We start from the raw sequence: 15,339 nt of genomic DNA on the forward strand, positions 1-15,339 counted from the left end.
CTGGTCAGAACGGGGCTTGTAGAGGCAATTTAGATTCGGTGCGTCTGTTGGCAGTACTGGCCCCAACGGGCCCCTCCCCGTGTGCGGAGGCAGGGCGCCCTGGAGACAGCAGCCTCCGTCCCCAGACTCCTGGCTCCCTCTTGTTGGTCCTCCACCCACTCTCCCAGCTCAGACCCCATCGTCTCTCGGCTGCACCGCTTCAGTCTTCTGCCTCCTAACCCCCTCCACCATCTTCTGTCCCTATCAGCCCAGGGAGGGCTCGGAGAACCACAGAGGTGACAGCACAATCCTCCAATCCAGTCACCCCTCTCCCTTCCCAGATAAAGCCCAAGTCCCCTCGTGATCCAGTCCCCTCCTGCCTTGCCACCCTAAATCCGCTCTCAGCCCCCAGCCCACAGGAGCAGCCTCTGTGCTCCCAAGATGCCCTTTGTGTCTGTTGCTACCACTCGGGAGAGAATGTGCCGGTTCCCAGCCCCTTGGGAGGGCCACGGGGTCCGGATCTGCTCGGTGCTCTCCCGCCTTTGCTGTCCCCTCTGCTGGACCCTCCCTCTGTCCAGTGGAAACTTACTTATCTTTCAAGGCTCGGCTCAAGTGTCCCCACTGCCATCCCCCCAACAGTGACCCTCCCCCTCCTTCTACTTGTGAGAACCTGGAAAGTCCTTTGTTATCACACTTGTGCTGTGGTGTCACGGCGTTCGTTCCCACCAAGCAGTGAGTTCTTTCACGGTCAGGCAGGTGCAGGATTCCCGCGGGCCCCTCGGGCACCGAGCCGGGGCCCTGCAGGTGCTGGCTGGGACTGCTCAGAGGGCCCGGGCAAGGAGCCTGAGCTGCAACACTGGTTCTCCCCATGCCCCCGCGGATGCCCTGGCGATCTGGTTTGAGAACATGTCCGTGTCTCGGGACCCCAGCAGGCAGTGGCTCCTCTGACCCTGGGCAGGCTCTCCGTGTTCCTTCGTGCCCGGGCTCTGGTCTGGGCTGCGTCTCCCATGGGCAACCCCGTCTGGGAGATCATGCCCACCACGGCTCCTCCATCGGGCATCCAGCCTGTCTCCCCAGTCCCGCAGCATCTGTGGGGGGTTGGTTAGTTCAGAGCAGATAATCCTGATGTGAACATAGTTAGTCAGGGTGAGTAGGACCAGGTTGGGGACGAGCCTAGACATTGGAATGGTGTTCCGTGCCTTTCTAGAATCAACTCCCCTTCCCACATGAGTGTACCATCTCTTTGAGGCTTCACAGTTTGCAAAGTACTTTTACCTCCATCCTCCAACCACCCCACAAAGGATGAGGATTCTCATCACGCTCTTTTCATAGCTGGGGGCACTGATGCCCAGGAGGTCAGGTGACTTGCCCAAGGCCTCCCAGCTGGTGAAAGGCAAAGCCCAGCCCCCAACGCCTTGCTCCTTTCTCGGCCACATAACTGCTCTCATAACGGCGCCTCGATGCTCTTACAGCCCAGCAGGGAGAGGGTTTTGGCCCCGTTTCACAGACGCAGAAACCCACGTCTGAGAGAGAGGCTGGGTGATGGCTCAGGTGGTCCTGGGGTTCTGGGGCTTAGCTTGGGGCAGTCCCACCTGCTCTTTCGCACTGAGCTCTATGGGCTCCGGGTTCCTGAGATGCACTGGGGGTGACAGCTCCTCTCTCACTTTGTCTCTGGGAACGGAAGACAAGAGATGGAAAGCATAATACACGTGAAAGCACTTTGTAAACCCAAATGCTGCTGGAATTGCCGAGTTATCTTCAGACTGGCTTCTGGTTTCCTGCAGAGTGTAAAGGGACGAAGGGAAAAGGTTCCTCCTGGAATGTTCTAATCCATCAGGACAAATGAAGCCAGAACAGTCCGCTCCCCTCCCTCTCCACCCGGCTTCATCCTCACATAGTTGAAGACATTCACGGGGTGAAAAATGGTTTCCGCTACTCCTCTGACACCTGGAATTTGCCTTGTGATTGACAGAATAGTACTCCAAAATAGATTAATTTTTTTTTTTCATTTCTTGATTAATGCCCTAAACTCTTCGGTTCCAGCATTGAGAACTGGCTTGACTGGCTGGCATTTGAGCCCCTTCCCTCAAAACTCAGAGGTGATGAGATCTCGCTCAGTGGCTGAGAGCTGTCCTTCTCTCCAAGCGAGGCAAACTCACCCTGATTGGTATTTTTGGCCAATCTCCTACTGAGCTTGACAGATATGGGAGAAATTTCCCCATACGGTATATGAATTTCTCCCTCATGAAATATGTTCGAATTTTTTTTTTTCTGTTCCAGAGGCAAAGGAGCTTTGCAGAACAGACAACATATTCAATTACCTCCATCTCTAGTAACCAGAAGTCTTGATTTTTCTATAACTAGGAAAACCACACAGCATACTGCTTATACATGCATGCGCGCGCGCGCGCACACACACACACACACACACACACACACACACACAGACACTGAGCACCGTTGAGCTTTGGTAAAAAATGGCAAAATTGCTTCTGAGCCTTATTTAGAGAGCAGAGGAAAGAGGGTCTTTGCAGCCCTGGGGTAACGTAACACGCTCACCAGGAGGCTCACAGTAGAACAGTTCCTCCGACACGAAGGCATTTGCTAAGATTCCAACCAGGGCAGTAGTTTTGGGCCACAGGGACATTGCCCGCCCCTCACCATGTCCCTCCAGCCCCCTCCCAGGCTGCAGAAGCAAGGAAAGGAGCTGGGGGATGAAAAGAGTCATCAGGAGCATTTCCCTTCAGAACTTCTTGCACCAGAACGGGGAAAACGAGAATCCCAGCAGAGGCCCTGAGCGCTGTGGGAAGAGTGAGTGTCTTTGGCTGGGCCCGTCGCTCTCTAGCTGTGTGACCATGGCCATGGACCCGTGATTCCACCTCCTGCCCTCTTCTGCTGCTGCACAGTGGGGATGGGGTCGTAACCAATGTAAAGAGGCTGGCACCGGGAAGTGTCTTAATGAATGTCCTTTGAGAAAAGGACCGGTCTCGATATGCTTGAACTAGACAGATGCCAGAGATCACTCCCGCCCATGTGGTTGGCCCTGACAGGCCAGGCTCCTCCAGGTCTGGTGGACGGCCCCTCGTGCTTGTCTCACCTCCCTGCTGCTGCTGGACTGCAGCTTCTGCTTCTGAAAAGCCTTTAAAAATTCTTTATTACATTTTCGTGGCGCATAAAGTCGAGGTTCTGTTACTTGGCCTCAGTTGTCTTGGTAACTTCGTAAAATGCAATAATAAAACAGAGCTGAGTGTCTCCGCACGCAGGCCCCACGTAGAAACAGCTGCAGAGTACTGACGATTTCTTCTGCATGATAATTAGTGACAGCAAATCCAGCAGGGTGGACAGGGCTTGTTCATTTGGGGTCAGCTGGGGAGAAAGGGGATCCTTCCAATTTTTTTCTCCTCTAATGGTTAATGTTTGGCTGGGGAGCTAAATATTGCCTCAAGGAACCTGTGGGATCCTGGCGGAGACGGAGGAAGGAGTTTGGAAAAGCCCCCAACCCTTGATCCACTGGGGACAGTCTCCCTGAGGGAGGGAGTGACGTGCCCCTAGAGCCTGGCCCCCTCGTAGAGACTCTGACGGTGCACCCGCCCTGGGGAGAGAAGGTGGCTCCTTCCAGCTCTGTGTGGGCGGCAGCCACCGCCCACAGCGCCAGGCTGGGTAGGGATGTGTCGCAAGCTCGGCCCCCATGGGGAGGCTCAGGGCAGGGCAGCTCCCTGGAGAACTTAGTGGTTCAAGCTGCTCCAAAGAGGCCACCTGGTGCTGCTGACACACCTGGTGGCCCTGTCCTGGCGCCAGCCCTGCCCTTGACCCTTTGGGGGTACCTTATGTCTGCTCTGAACATTTCTCAGCCTGTGGACCACCCGGTGGAAAGAGAAAGGCAGATGGCCTTGAGTTATAAATAAATGGGATCCCTGCCCCTTGGAAACCACCACCCAATGGCATCAGAGAGGCACCATTTCCCACAGCCCCTCCACGGTGGGGGGCCACTCAGGCAGGCTCTGTCACCCCCGGGAACTCCTTTGTTCTTTGGACCCCTTGGGTTCTCCATTTTGTGAAACATTCAGACCCTACACATTCCTTGTGTTCCGACTCTGTGCCAGCCCCTTGGTCTTAGACTCCTGTGCCCCGCAGGTCATGGCTCGGCCGTGCAGTAAGAGCTGCCACGCTGCTCCCTGCTGAAGAAACCGAGGTTTGTTACCCGCGGTCCCCCCACCAGGTGGGGAGGCTGCCCCAGCAGCCTGGGAGATTAGCGCTGCCTTGGCCCATGGCAACCAGGCCAGGCGGGCCTTCCAGGGGTCTTTCCACGCAGCTGCCTCCCACGGAAGCCCTGGGCATCTGGTGGTGCCCCTCAGGCCTCAGGCCGCGCTCTCTTTTTAACCCAAGCAGCTCCAGCTTTATCTCTAAGGAATGTGCTTTGTTAGAACATTCTATCCACAGCCATAGCATTTCCAACCTGTCCGTTTCACACATGGGACACTGGAAGCCCGGAGAGGGGAAAGGGCCCTGCCCAAACGCCCCGCAAGTTAGGGATGTGAGCTCAGGCCTCCTCAGCGAAGGAATCTGAAGAGCAGAAGCCAGGACCAACCTCTAGTTCAGGGTTTTAAACTAGATCCCACGGTGCCCAAGAGCAGCTCGGCTGTTCCGTTTTTGTTTGTTTCTTTCTTTCTTTTCTGTTGTTTTGGTTGCTGTTCTGTTGTATATATTGCGGTCGCATGTAAGGAAATAGCTTCAAATGCCGTCATCGTCTTCGTCACTTCCAATTTTCTACCTGTGGCAAAACTGGGCGCCTGGGAGAAGTAACTTGTTTGAAGCCATAACCACGGCAGCCTCCTCCCCCACCGCCTGAGCCCAGCCATGGCTCCTGGAAGACGTGCGTCGTGCTGGCAACGGTGACCAGTCAGGGTGGGTTCACCCCAGGGCCCGAGGCGGGAGCTGGACCGTCCTCTCTCACCCCCCATAGAATGGTTGTGGGGACCTCGGAGGCCGGTGCTGGGCTCATTTCTCACTTGGCCCCAGTCATCAGGCAGGAGCCACGTGATCTGCTCCGACACTCAACCTCAATAGCTCCTCCGCAGGCGCTTACATAGCCGTGCTTCGAGCCATTTCCAGGGCCGGTGGCCGTGGCATCAGTGGGTCACTGGGTCTGTCACTGACGGTGCTGGAGAAAAATACAGCCCACACTGGCAGGTCAGAAGTCTGTGGGCCTGGCCCAGATGCCAGCTGCAAGCAGCCACTTACTTGAAGGCTCATGTCTTAGCTTTAAAAGTTCTGTAAATATTGCTTTGGGCTCCATATTATATCCATAGTTTAGTCAGGATGCTGAGCTAAACCCCCAAATCACAGCGGCTGAACACCCCTGTGGTTTACTTCTTGCCTGCCCAATCTGACAGGGTCAGGGGGCTCTCCAGGATGACACTCCTCCATGCAGGGTCCCGGCTGCTTCCTGCCTGGGCTCTTTCTCCTCAAGGACGGCTTCCCAGTTGCCTCCAAAAGGAAGAGAAGACGGGAGGACTGCAGGAATGGGTTGTTCAGGGAGAGGTGACTTCACCTCCACCCACATGCCCTTGGCCAGAATCTGGTCACCTGGCCCCAACCTGAGTGCAGGGGATACTGGGAAATGTGTTCTTCCTGTACATCCAGGTCGAAAAAATGAAACGGGACTTGGTGGACACATGTTACCTTTTTTGCCTCAATTCATATTTGTTTTACTATAAAAATGCTTCAATCTTCAAATAAAATTGCTGCTCCAAGAAAGTGACCGTGTTTGTCTTACAGCTGCACAGAGCATCTCACCCCCACCACACACCGTCCCCTTGAGAAGCACAATGTGATGGGGGCACGTGGGTTTCCTAAGACTCCAGAGTCAGGGGATTCTGGGAATATCTTGCATCCTCCCACTAAGAATTCCAGGCCTAGGCTCTGCGGCTTGGCTGCAGCTCAGCTCCAAGCTCCTTGGGGAGGCTTCCCGTCCCCTGGAAAGCCCAGTCCAAAGCAGGTCACTGAAGTTTCCCCTTGAGGAGAATCGGGGCCAGGACTGGAGAATAGATGAGGAGCCCAGACAGAGTGTGTGCCCTTCCCAGGCTGGAGCAGAGCACACAGCCCAAGGTGCTGGCGTCTTCAGGCCTAGAGACAGGTGGTCTGGCCACGCCAGCTCTAGCTAGAGGTCTGCTGAGGAGGTCGGCCCTGCACAAAGCAACCTCAGTGCGGGGAATCGAATGGCATCAGGGCTCCTCTGGTAGCTGGGGGAAGCCGTGTCCCAACACAGGGTGTGATCTGGTGGGGGATGTAACCACATTCCTCATTCATATCCCCTGAGCACATACAACGGCCAGACCATGCCAGGCACATTACGTGTGTTAGTTCATTTCGTCTGAGAAGGATGCTCGGGAAATGGATACTCTTACTATCTCCCCATTTTACAGATGAGGAAACTGAGGTTCAAACCTGAGATGAAGTGACTTGGCTTAGAAATGCCAAAGCCAATTTGGGATCCCGGCCTCGTGGAGACGGGATCTCACGCCAGACGGTTCTCCGTGCTGCCACGATGGGGCCCCCTTGGAAGGGCGGGTGAGTCCCGCCAACAGAGACGGCTGAGAACATGTGGACGTGGGAGGCTCTGGGGAGACCTTGAGCAGCACCACATCAGCAAACACTTCTCTGAAAAGCCCTGGCGTGTAACAAAAAAGGCCTCGCCGGTCTCTGCTTCCTGGAAGGCACCCCAACCCAGCCAGGTTTACAGAACAGGAGGCCTTGGGAATTGCTCGGCTGGGCAGCAAAGTGATGGCGGTGCGGGGGGGGCGGGGAGCCTAGGAGGCCAGGTTCCCATAACTGGGACAGGGGTGTGCCAGGCAGTGTGGGCAAGGGTGGCCAGTGGTGAAAACGGTGTCCATGTGCGGAGGACCAGCTTTGTCCCAGGCCCCAGAGTCACCCTGGCCATTGGGTGATATCACTCCCCTTTCACAGCTGGGAAAACTTAGGTCTGGAGAAGCTTCTCACCTTGCCTAAGTCCGCAGTAGCCTGCCCTCCGCCAGCCCACAGGCCACCAGAGAGACTGTGAGGTGGACAGCAGGGAGAGGGAAGCGGCGCCCCCGTTATTGCAAGGTCAAAACGCCCCAGGACTCCAGCCACCCCTGTGGGAGCCACCAGCGTCACAACATCCAGACGTCTGCCCCGACCCGGGCTCCCGGTCCAGAAATGACACTCTTGTTTCAGCCCTTTCTCTGTGCTCACAGGCTGTGTGTCAAGTGGCACCTGACAGGCTGGGGAGGGACCGGAGCCCCCTTACGGCCGACAGGGGCCCAGAGTGCAGGGGCAAAGCGCCCTTTGCTCCCTAGTCAGGAAACGTTCGTGCACATTCCACACTCTTGATAAAATGTGGAAGGTTGTTATACGTTTGACACGGGTTTCCTTTATTGTAAAAAAGCTTTTAAAGAGTTTTGATTCGTATAAAGTATCTGGAAAATTCACGTTCATGGAAATTCATTCCCCGAGGACGTGGTAAAATGAGCCTCTACTGCATGGGAATGACACCTGGGCTTCTTGTGGTTGCTGTAATTTGTTTCTTTTTCTTTTTTTAAATGTTGTGTTAGTTTCAGGTGCACAGCAAAGTGATTCAGTTATACACACACACACACACACACGCACGCACACACATATACACACATATATCTATTCTTTTTCAGGTTCTTTTCCATTACAGGTTATTATAAGATATAGAATATAGTTCCCTGTGCTCTGCAGTAGGTCCTTGTTTATTTTCTAGATTGTTGTGTGTATCTGTTAATCCCAAACTCCTAATTTATCCCTACCCCCACCTTTTCCCCTTTGGTAACCATAAGTTTGTTTTCTGTCTGTGAGTCTATTTCTGTTTTGAAAATAAGTTCATTTGTACCATTTCTTTAGAGTCCACATGTAAGTGATATTTGCCTTTCTGTATCTGACTTACTTCACTTAGTATGATAATCTCTAGGTCCATCCATGTTGCGGCAAATGGTATTATTCCATTCTTTTTTATGGCCGAGTAATATTCCATTGTATGTATGTACCACATCTTCTTTATCCATTCATCTGTCGATGGACATTTAGTTTGCTCCTATGTCTTGGCTATTGGAAATAGAGCTGCTATGAACATTGGGAGGCATGCAACTTTTCAAATTAGAGTTTTCTCCCGATATATGCCCAAGAGTTAGGATTGTTGGATCATATGGTAACTCTATTTTTAGTTTTTTAAGTAACCTCCATAATGTTCTCTATAGTGGCTGCAATAATTTTTTTTTAATATGCAGTGGAGACACACACGTATATAAATGCCCATATGATATTAATGCATATATATAATGACTAAAACAAATAAAAACAGCACAAAAAGATGTACAGTGACAAGTAATCTCCCTTTCACCCCGGTGCTTCAATTCTTCAGTCTGTCCCCAGAGACAGCTACAGTTTCTGGGTTTTGTGTGTTCCTTTCAAAGACAGTCTGTACACATACATGAATTCTCACATATGTGTGTATCCACTAACTGGCACTCTACTTTTCACGTAACACTGTTTCTGGGAGGTTGTTGTGTGATATGTACGTGTCAGCTGGCCTCAGATTTTTAATGGCACCATTGTCATGGCATTATGCGATGCACTATAATGACTTAGAATATTTTCGTTTACTTAAATGGCCCCCAATTGATGCATTTAGTTTGTTTCTGTTTGTTTTCTGTTACTACATAAAGTGCTGCAGGGATTGTTCTTGTACATGCATCTTTATGCACACGTATGAGTACATCCTACAGGTCGAATTACTAGGTCAAAGGCTATATGCGTTTTAAATTGCAATCAGTATTTCCAAATTGCCCTCCCAAGAGGCCACGCGAATTTTCAGTCCCACCAGCAGTGTGTGAGAGGGCCAGATCCCCCATCCTCCCCAACAAGGCTTGTTATCAAAACGCTAACCTTTGCCGGTCAATGGGTGAAAATAACACGGCAGCATGTCATTACAGATTTGATCTGTTTCTCTTACAGATGAGGGTGAGAAGCTTTCTCCCGTGTTTCAAAGTCATGAGTATTTCCTTTCCTACAGACTGGCTGCTCCTGTTCTTTGCCCATTTTTCGACTGGTCTTTTTCTTGTTGATTTTCAGCATAACTTTGCAGATGAAACGAATTAGACTTTTGTCATATCTTTTTTGCAAAATACGTGTTCTGTACGGACCATTTTTGGCAGCCAACTGTCTCTCTACCTCCACAAATTCTCCACAGGCTGCCAGAGTGGTGGTCTTTCCGAAATGCCACTCTGATCGTGTCACCCTCCTCCCGAAAGACACAAAAGGGCTTCCTGCCACCTGGATCCAGCTCAAACTCCCCACTTGGTTTGGGGGACCTGCCCGTTTGGGGCCCAGCTTTCTCCCAGCCCCAACAAAACGCCCACCACGTGCAGCCGTGAGGGTTGTGCACTGTGCAGGGAGCAGTGACACCCAGGGAGGGACCTTGGGGGCATCCCCCGGAGGTGGGCAGCGGGGCAGCCCGCTGAGAGGCTGCCTCTTTCTCCAGTGAACCTTAGCTCAGGACTCAGCACACTTTCGACCATTCCTCAAAGCCCCATCTCTTCCATTCCTCCAGGGCTACGTCCAGGCTCTTCCTTGGGCCCCAGATGCACTCCCTCCCCTGTGGCCTGGTAAGCTTCCTCTCTGCAAAGCTGACCCCACTTTCACAGGCTGGCTTAGGTGCCCCCGCCCCAGCCTTTGTGTGTCCCTTTAACCCACTGCAAGGTGATTCTCTCTTTAGGGGAGGGCTGTGTGCGTTCACTCCTGGGTCCCACCCCCGGTCAGAGGAGGTGCTCGGGAAATGTGTGTGGAATGAATAAATGAGGGAATGAGTGAAGGCGGCCTTCTTTTTTTTTTTTTTTTTTTTCTTTTTTTTTTTTTGCGGTACGCGGGCCTCTCACTGTTGTGGCCTCTCCCGTTGCGGAGCGCAGGCTCCGGACGCGCAGGCGCAGCGGCCATGGCTCACGGGCCCAGCCGCTCCGCGACACGTGGGATCTTCCCAGACCGGGGCACGAACCCGCGTCCCCTGCATCGGCAGGCGGATTCTCAACCACTACGCCACCAGGGAAGCCTCTTTTATTTTTAAAAAAACTTTTTAAACTGAGGCAGTATAGTTGACGTACAAAATTACTGGTATTAAGTGACAGGTGTACGATATAGTGATTTGCAGTTTTTAAAGGCTATACTCCTTTATAGTTATTGTAAGAGATTGGCTATATTCCCCGTGTTGTACAATATATCCTTGTAGGTTATTTTATACATAATAGTTTGTACCTCTTAATCCCCTCCCCCTGTACTGCCCCTGCCCCCTCCCCTCCCCGTCAACCACCCACTGGTAACCACTAGTTTGGTCTCTGTATCTGCTAGTCTGTGAAGGTGGCCTTCTGACTGCTGAACCCAGTGGACACGAGGAGTGAGGGGTGAAGACCCAGTATTTTGTATGAATATCCATTAAACACTTTGAAAAATGCAAATTTTTTTTAAAAAGCAGCAGACCGGCTCTTCCCAGGTAATTATAGTAGACCCTGCAAGTGTGTACCGAGGCCATTTTATTTAGTAGGTCTATGGCTCTTTCCAGATTATAAATGAAAGCCCTTTAGGGAGCAGGTTATTCTCCCTCCCCTAAATTCCCCAGCAGGGGGCGTTGCAAGAGGACGCGGTGAGCACAGACACCGCTGCCATGGGGCCCGCACAGGGGAGCGGGGGCCCAGGGACCCTTCCGGGTCTGTAGGGGCCAGTGGGATGTAGGCTCTAAAGCAGCTCCTTCCTCCTAAACCCCAAACCCTCGCTGGGCCAGCCCCCATCTGGGCCAGCCCGCCGTCCCTCCTCCAACGGAGAAGGTACCCACAGCCCCCCAGCCCCGCGCCACCCCCCCGGGGTGCCTGCAGGACTTCCCGCTGTTCCACCCACCTCCAGGCTCCTCTGCCATCCTCCTTCCCCTGCATCCTTTAACCACGTGAGTCAGATAAGATCCTCAGAGCGGCACTTCCCTGCCTGGCTCCTGTGGCCCCTCTGGATTCCCGTGCCCTGTGCCCTGTGGGGGTCTGTACCTCTGCCAGCCCTGCCAGGGACCCTCCGACCTGGCTAAGGCCTGCTCAGCTGGCTCACCCCTCCCCCTTTCCTGCCTCCCCCTCCCCCCAGTCATTAGCTACTGAGCACCTTCCCTGGGCCAGCACGGAGCCAACCCTGGGGAGGCAGGGATGCGAGCAAAACCAGACATGGCTCTGCCCACCTGATGCTGTGAGATGGACGGGGGTTGACTAAGAGCAGAGAGGAGGCAGCACGGAGGGAGGCCCTGCGCGCAGATCCGGCTCAGAGAAGAGGACAGCGTGGGGCAGGGGAGGCTGGCAGAGGGCCGGCCCTGCAGGCAGCACAGGCCACCCTGAAGGTGTCCTCCTTGCCACTGGAGAGTGTTCAGAGGACACTGTGATCGGGGCTGTGGTTTGACAGATAACTGAGCTTAGGATTGGAGGGTGGACCACGGAGTGGGACGGCGTGCAGGGATCCCGGCAACAGGAAGCTGGCGGCGGCCCCGGTGATAAAGGGCCATGAGAATTGATGGCGCTTCTCATGGCAGTTATTTAATGCCCTCTCCCCTCCCTCCAGGAGGGCAGGGCCTTGTCCATCCCATCGGCAGCCCTGGCAGCACCTAGCACACAGCTCAGTACATAGTAGGTGGAATGTTCTGGAAATGAATGACAGGTGAGAGAGGGAAGAGTGATCAGATAATGGATTTAACAGGTGGGGAAACTGATGCTCTATGTCGTGGAGCCGTGTGTCACCTGGGTTAGCTGGCGACAACCCCGGCACGGGGCAGCCCTGAACCCCCTGTCCCCTCCCACCTTGCTCACAAAGACCTGTTTTCATAACTTGTCATTTCCCTACACACCCACAGGCAGGGACACACACTGCGCCGATAGATAAATCTGGGCCACTTTTCAGCATCGTTTAACATCCCAGGAAGGTTGGCTCACGTGGCATCCAGCAGCAGCCCATTAGCTGACAGGCTGAAGCACGTCCTATTGAATTCCACGGCCCGCGGAGCCCGTGAGACGCCGTGCTTCTCGGAAATCGGCACTGATTTATCAGAATGCAGCTGTGCTGCTCATTTCCTACAGTGAACACGTTGTCCCCTCCTCTTGCCAGGACTGTTTCCCCAAACCTCCAGCGGGAGTGGGAGGACCTTGAACTCACTCCCTGTCTATAGCTTGAAAGGAAGAGGTGGTGACCTGGAAGGGAGATTGTAGGGGGGCAGGGACCAGTGCTGGGGGCTGACTTTGAGTGCTGCTTGCAGAGAGATGGTCTGGAGGCGTTGTGCTGTCCTCCTGCACAGCCTCGCAGCCCCACCCAGCCCCCATCCTGTGTCTCCCTGCTCCCCCACCCCCGCCCCTGTGTCCCCTGGCCCTTGGCCACAGCTGCAGCAGGGCGTGTGGACAGGCCAGCCAGGGACTCAGCCGCTGACGCCCACAGCCTGGCCATGCACAATGCATCTGCCTCTGCCCTACCTCCTGGGACCCCACGGGCCTGAGCTTCTGCCTTCGGCACGTGTCACACACCCTGACCACTGCTCTGTACAAACTAAACTGGGACGCATCACTATATGGTCAGGACACTCAAGATGGCGGCTCTCTTGCTCTGTAGATGCCCTGCTCAACCAGGCCCTGCTCCTCCTACACCCTGTCACATGAGCATCATCACCCCCTCCCCCAGCTAGAGATTGTTCTAGTCCTTAGGCTAGATGGTCATTAACCTGAAATGGGTGAGGAATGGGCCCCAGCTGCTGGTTTCCCTGGTGACTGATGAGCCAACCTGACGTCAATTGCCCTATAAACGGCAGCCTCCTTCTCCCTCAAATAGGCAAGATGGCTGCCCTGCCCTGCCCGCGGTGGGACGTTGCTCCGGGATCCTCCGGTTCGAACGTGTAAGACACTATCCGATTAACCATCGATGTCTCTGGCTGTTTCCAGGCTCTTTCTTCGGTCTCATGGCTGGACAACGACAGGACTTGCAGGCCTGCGGGGTGCAGCCCAACGGCCGTCAGCCAGGAAGCCGAGGAAGCCGAGGAAACTCCTGTGAACTCGGAGATGTTGGAAGGTAAGTACAGGGAACCGAAAACCGTGGGGTGACCGGGGAGGGGTGGGGTGGGGGGGCCGTCCACTCGCACTTGGGGCCCTGTGACAGCTGACCACTGTGAGAGATGGCTTTATCTTCCACTATACGGATGACGTTCTATTAACCTCACCCTCCAGTTTAAAAGGAGCAGCTCCGTGCTCCTGGCTCATCTGGCTGCACGGGGGTGGCTGGTGAGTACAGACCTGGCATCGCTATCAAATACTTAGGCGTTCTCTGGTTGGGTAAGACGAGATACCCACACCCTCCACCCCTAAACAGCTACAGACACAGGCTTAAGGGATATTAACTCAGAGACAGGCTTGTGGCCAGTTACCCGGAAAGGACTGGTTGAGGCCTGTGGCGACGGCAAATTACTAGAGTACCTGGGGCTACTGGTCCCAGCTGCGGGAGGGGGGCAGAGCTATATGCAGCCCACGGTGTGTTGTAACAGGTGGAAGGCATTACAAAAGGCCTACCCACGTTGTTGAGCAACGAAAAAGCCCACCACTGGGGGGTCTAGAACAGCTATGTGTGACGTTTGGGGGCCCTGTGACTATCAATAGTGACCAAGGGACCCACCCTGCAGTTGAGGAACGGGCTGCTAAGAATGCCACACGCTGCCATTTTCACCTGCCCTACAGCCCCCCTGCCGCCGGCCTAACTGAGAGGCTGCTGGACCAGTTAACCATCGGGATGGGAACCTGCTCTCAGCTGTGGATCGGGAGGCTAACTCAAGCCCAGGAACTATCACTGAGCATATCCCAGGAGCCATCGGCCCAGTGCCTACGCCATGTTTACCCAGAGTCAACTAGTCCCCATCCGAGTACAGCTCTTGACCACCAAAGGGCCTTCGACAACCATGGGCCAGGACAATAACTCACTTTTGCCCTTGACATCCGACCTACCCCCGGGGAGCACATTATCAGATGGCCCTGGGGCTGGCAGGTAAGTCCCTGGTGACTTGGGTTCCCTGCCCCGTGGGCAATAGGACAGATTTTTGCCTGCTGGAGAAAGCAGCATTGTATTAGCCCTGCGGCCGATTGTTATGTGCTTGTTACGCGGTATGGCACTGCAGGCCGGGACGATAACCAGAGGGGTGCTGGCTGTCACTGCCCGTATTTTGCTCAGTGGTCGCCATCTCCCCTGTATCGTGCCCGTTAAACATCTTAGGTCCCTAGTCTGGGCGGAAGGAACCTGGTTACGGACTGGGCAACAGCTGCCTCGCTGCACAAGGGGTCTGACTGTTGGCTCTCCAGCGAGATACCGTTGTCGTCCTGCTCTGGACTCCCGTGAAAAATTGACCGGGTAAGTGCCTGTCTTAGCCTTGATACACGTTAGGTGCTGCTGTCTGTATCGCACGTGTGGTATCTGGTTGCAGTGCCCCTCTACATACCTGACCCCAGGGGTATTGCGGAAGAGGGGCGGCCCAGATGGTAAGGGTCGCGCAGGGGGCGTAGGGGGGCAGCGTGTGGTCAGGTCACTCAAGATGGCGGCTCTCTTGCTCTCTGTACCTCCCCTGCTCGACCAGGCCCTGCTTCTCCTACACGCTATCACCTGAGCATCTTGATCCCCTTCCCCAGCTAGTAATGTTCTAGTCCTTTGGCCAGAACAGCTCCACCTGCTAGTTTCTTAAAGGGAAGCATCTGCCCTCGTGATGGTGATAGTCATTAACCAGAGGGGCGGTGAGGGATGGGCCCCAGCCGCTGGTTTCCCTGGTGACTGATGAGCCAACCTGACGTCAGTTCCCCTGTAAACGGCAGCCTCCTCCTCCCCTGAGTAGCCAAGATGCCTGCCATGTCGTGCCTGCCGTCTGCTGTACACCGTGGGGTGTTGCTCCAGGACCCTTCGTTTTGGACGTGTAAGATTCCCTGTCCAATAAACCACTGATGTCTCTGTGGCTGTTTCCAGGCTTTCTTTGGTCTTGAGGCTGGACAATTGCAAGGCTTGCAGGCCTGTGGGGTGCAGCCCAACACATACCCACACTGAGATAGAGACCACCTGGGCAGAACCACGCTCAGACACATCCCATCCCAACGTGTGGGCTATACCTACCCACACGGACCCACGCCACACCCATCACACCTAGTGTTCCTGGCTCTCACACCTACACACACACACACACACACACATATACATTTGCACACACGCTTCTACATGCAGTTTTGAATTTCCAAGCGGCAGATAAACTGTTGTGATTAATTCCTACTTTTATTG

General features: G+C 54.3%; 1 protein-coding gene across 4 annotated transcripts in view; it reads left to right on the top strand.

The window, feature by feature from the left end:
* The window catches only part of TTLL11 (tubulin tyrosine ligase like 11), a 261,701-nt gene extending 247,271 nt beyond the window's left edge, over positions 1-14,430 (top strand). For 3 of the 4 annotated variants that reach the window (XM_067040798.1, XM_067040800.1, XM_067040799.1), the window contains 3 exons: positions 12,981-13,107; positions 13,767-14,070; positions 14,296-14,430. In XM_067040798.1, the coding sequence (XP_066896899.1) occupies positions 12,981-13,107; positions 13,767-14,001 (362 nt within the window). In that variant the 3' untranslated portion in view covers positions 14,002-14,070; positions 14,296-14,430. Of the gene's footprint in view, positions 1-12,980; positions 13,108-13,766; positions 14,256-14,295 lie in introns of those variants that run through there. The other variant, XM_067040797.1, reaches the window with a different exon arrangement.
* The last annotated feature ends 909 nt before the right edge of the window (positions 14,431-15,339 follow it).

The sequence above is a fragment of the Kogia breviceps genome, chromosome 8 (assembly GCF_026419965.1).
Source record: "Kogia breviceps isolate mKogBre1 chromosome 8, mKogBre1 haplotype 1, whole genome shotgun sequence".
Classification (NCBI taxonomy): Eukaryota; Metazoa; Chordata; class Mammalia; order Artiodactyla; family Physeteridae; genus Kogia; species Kogia breviceps.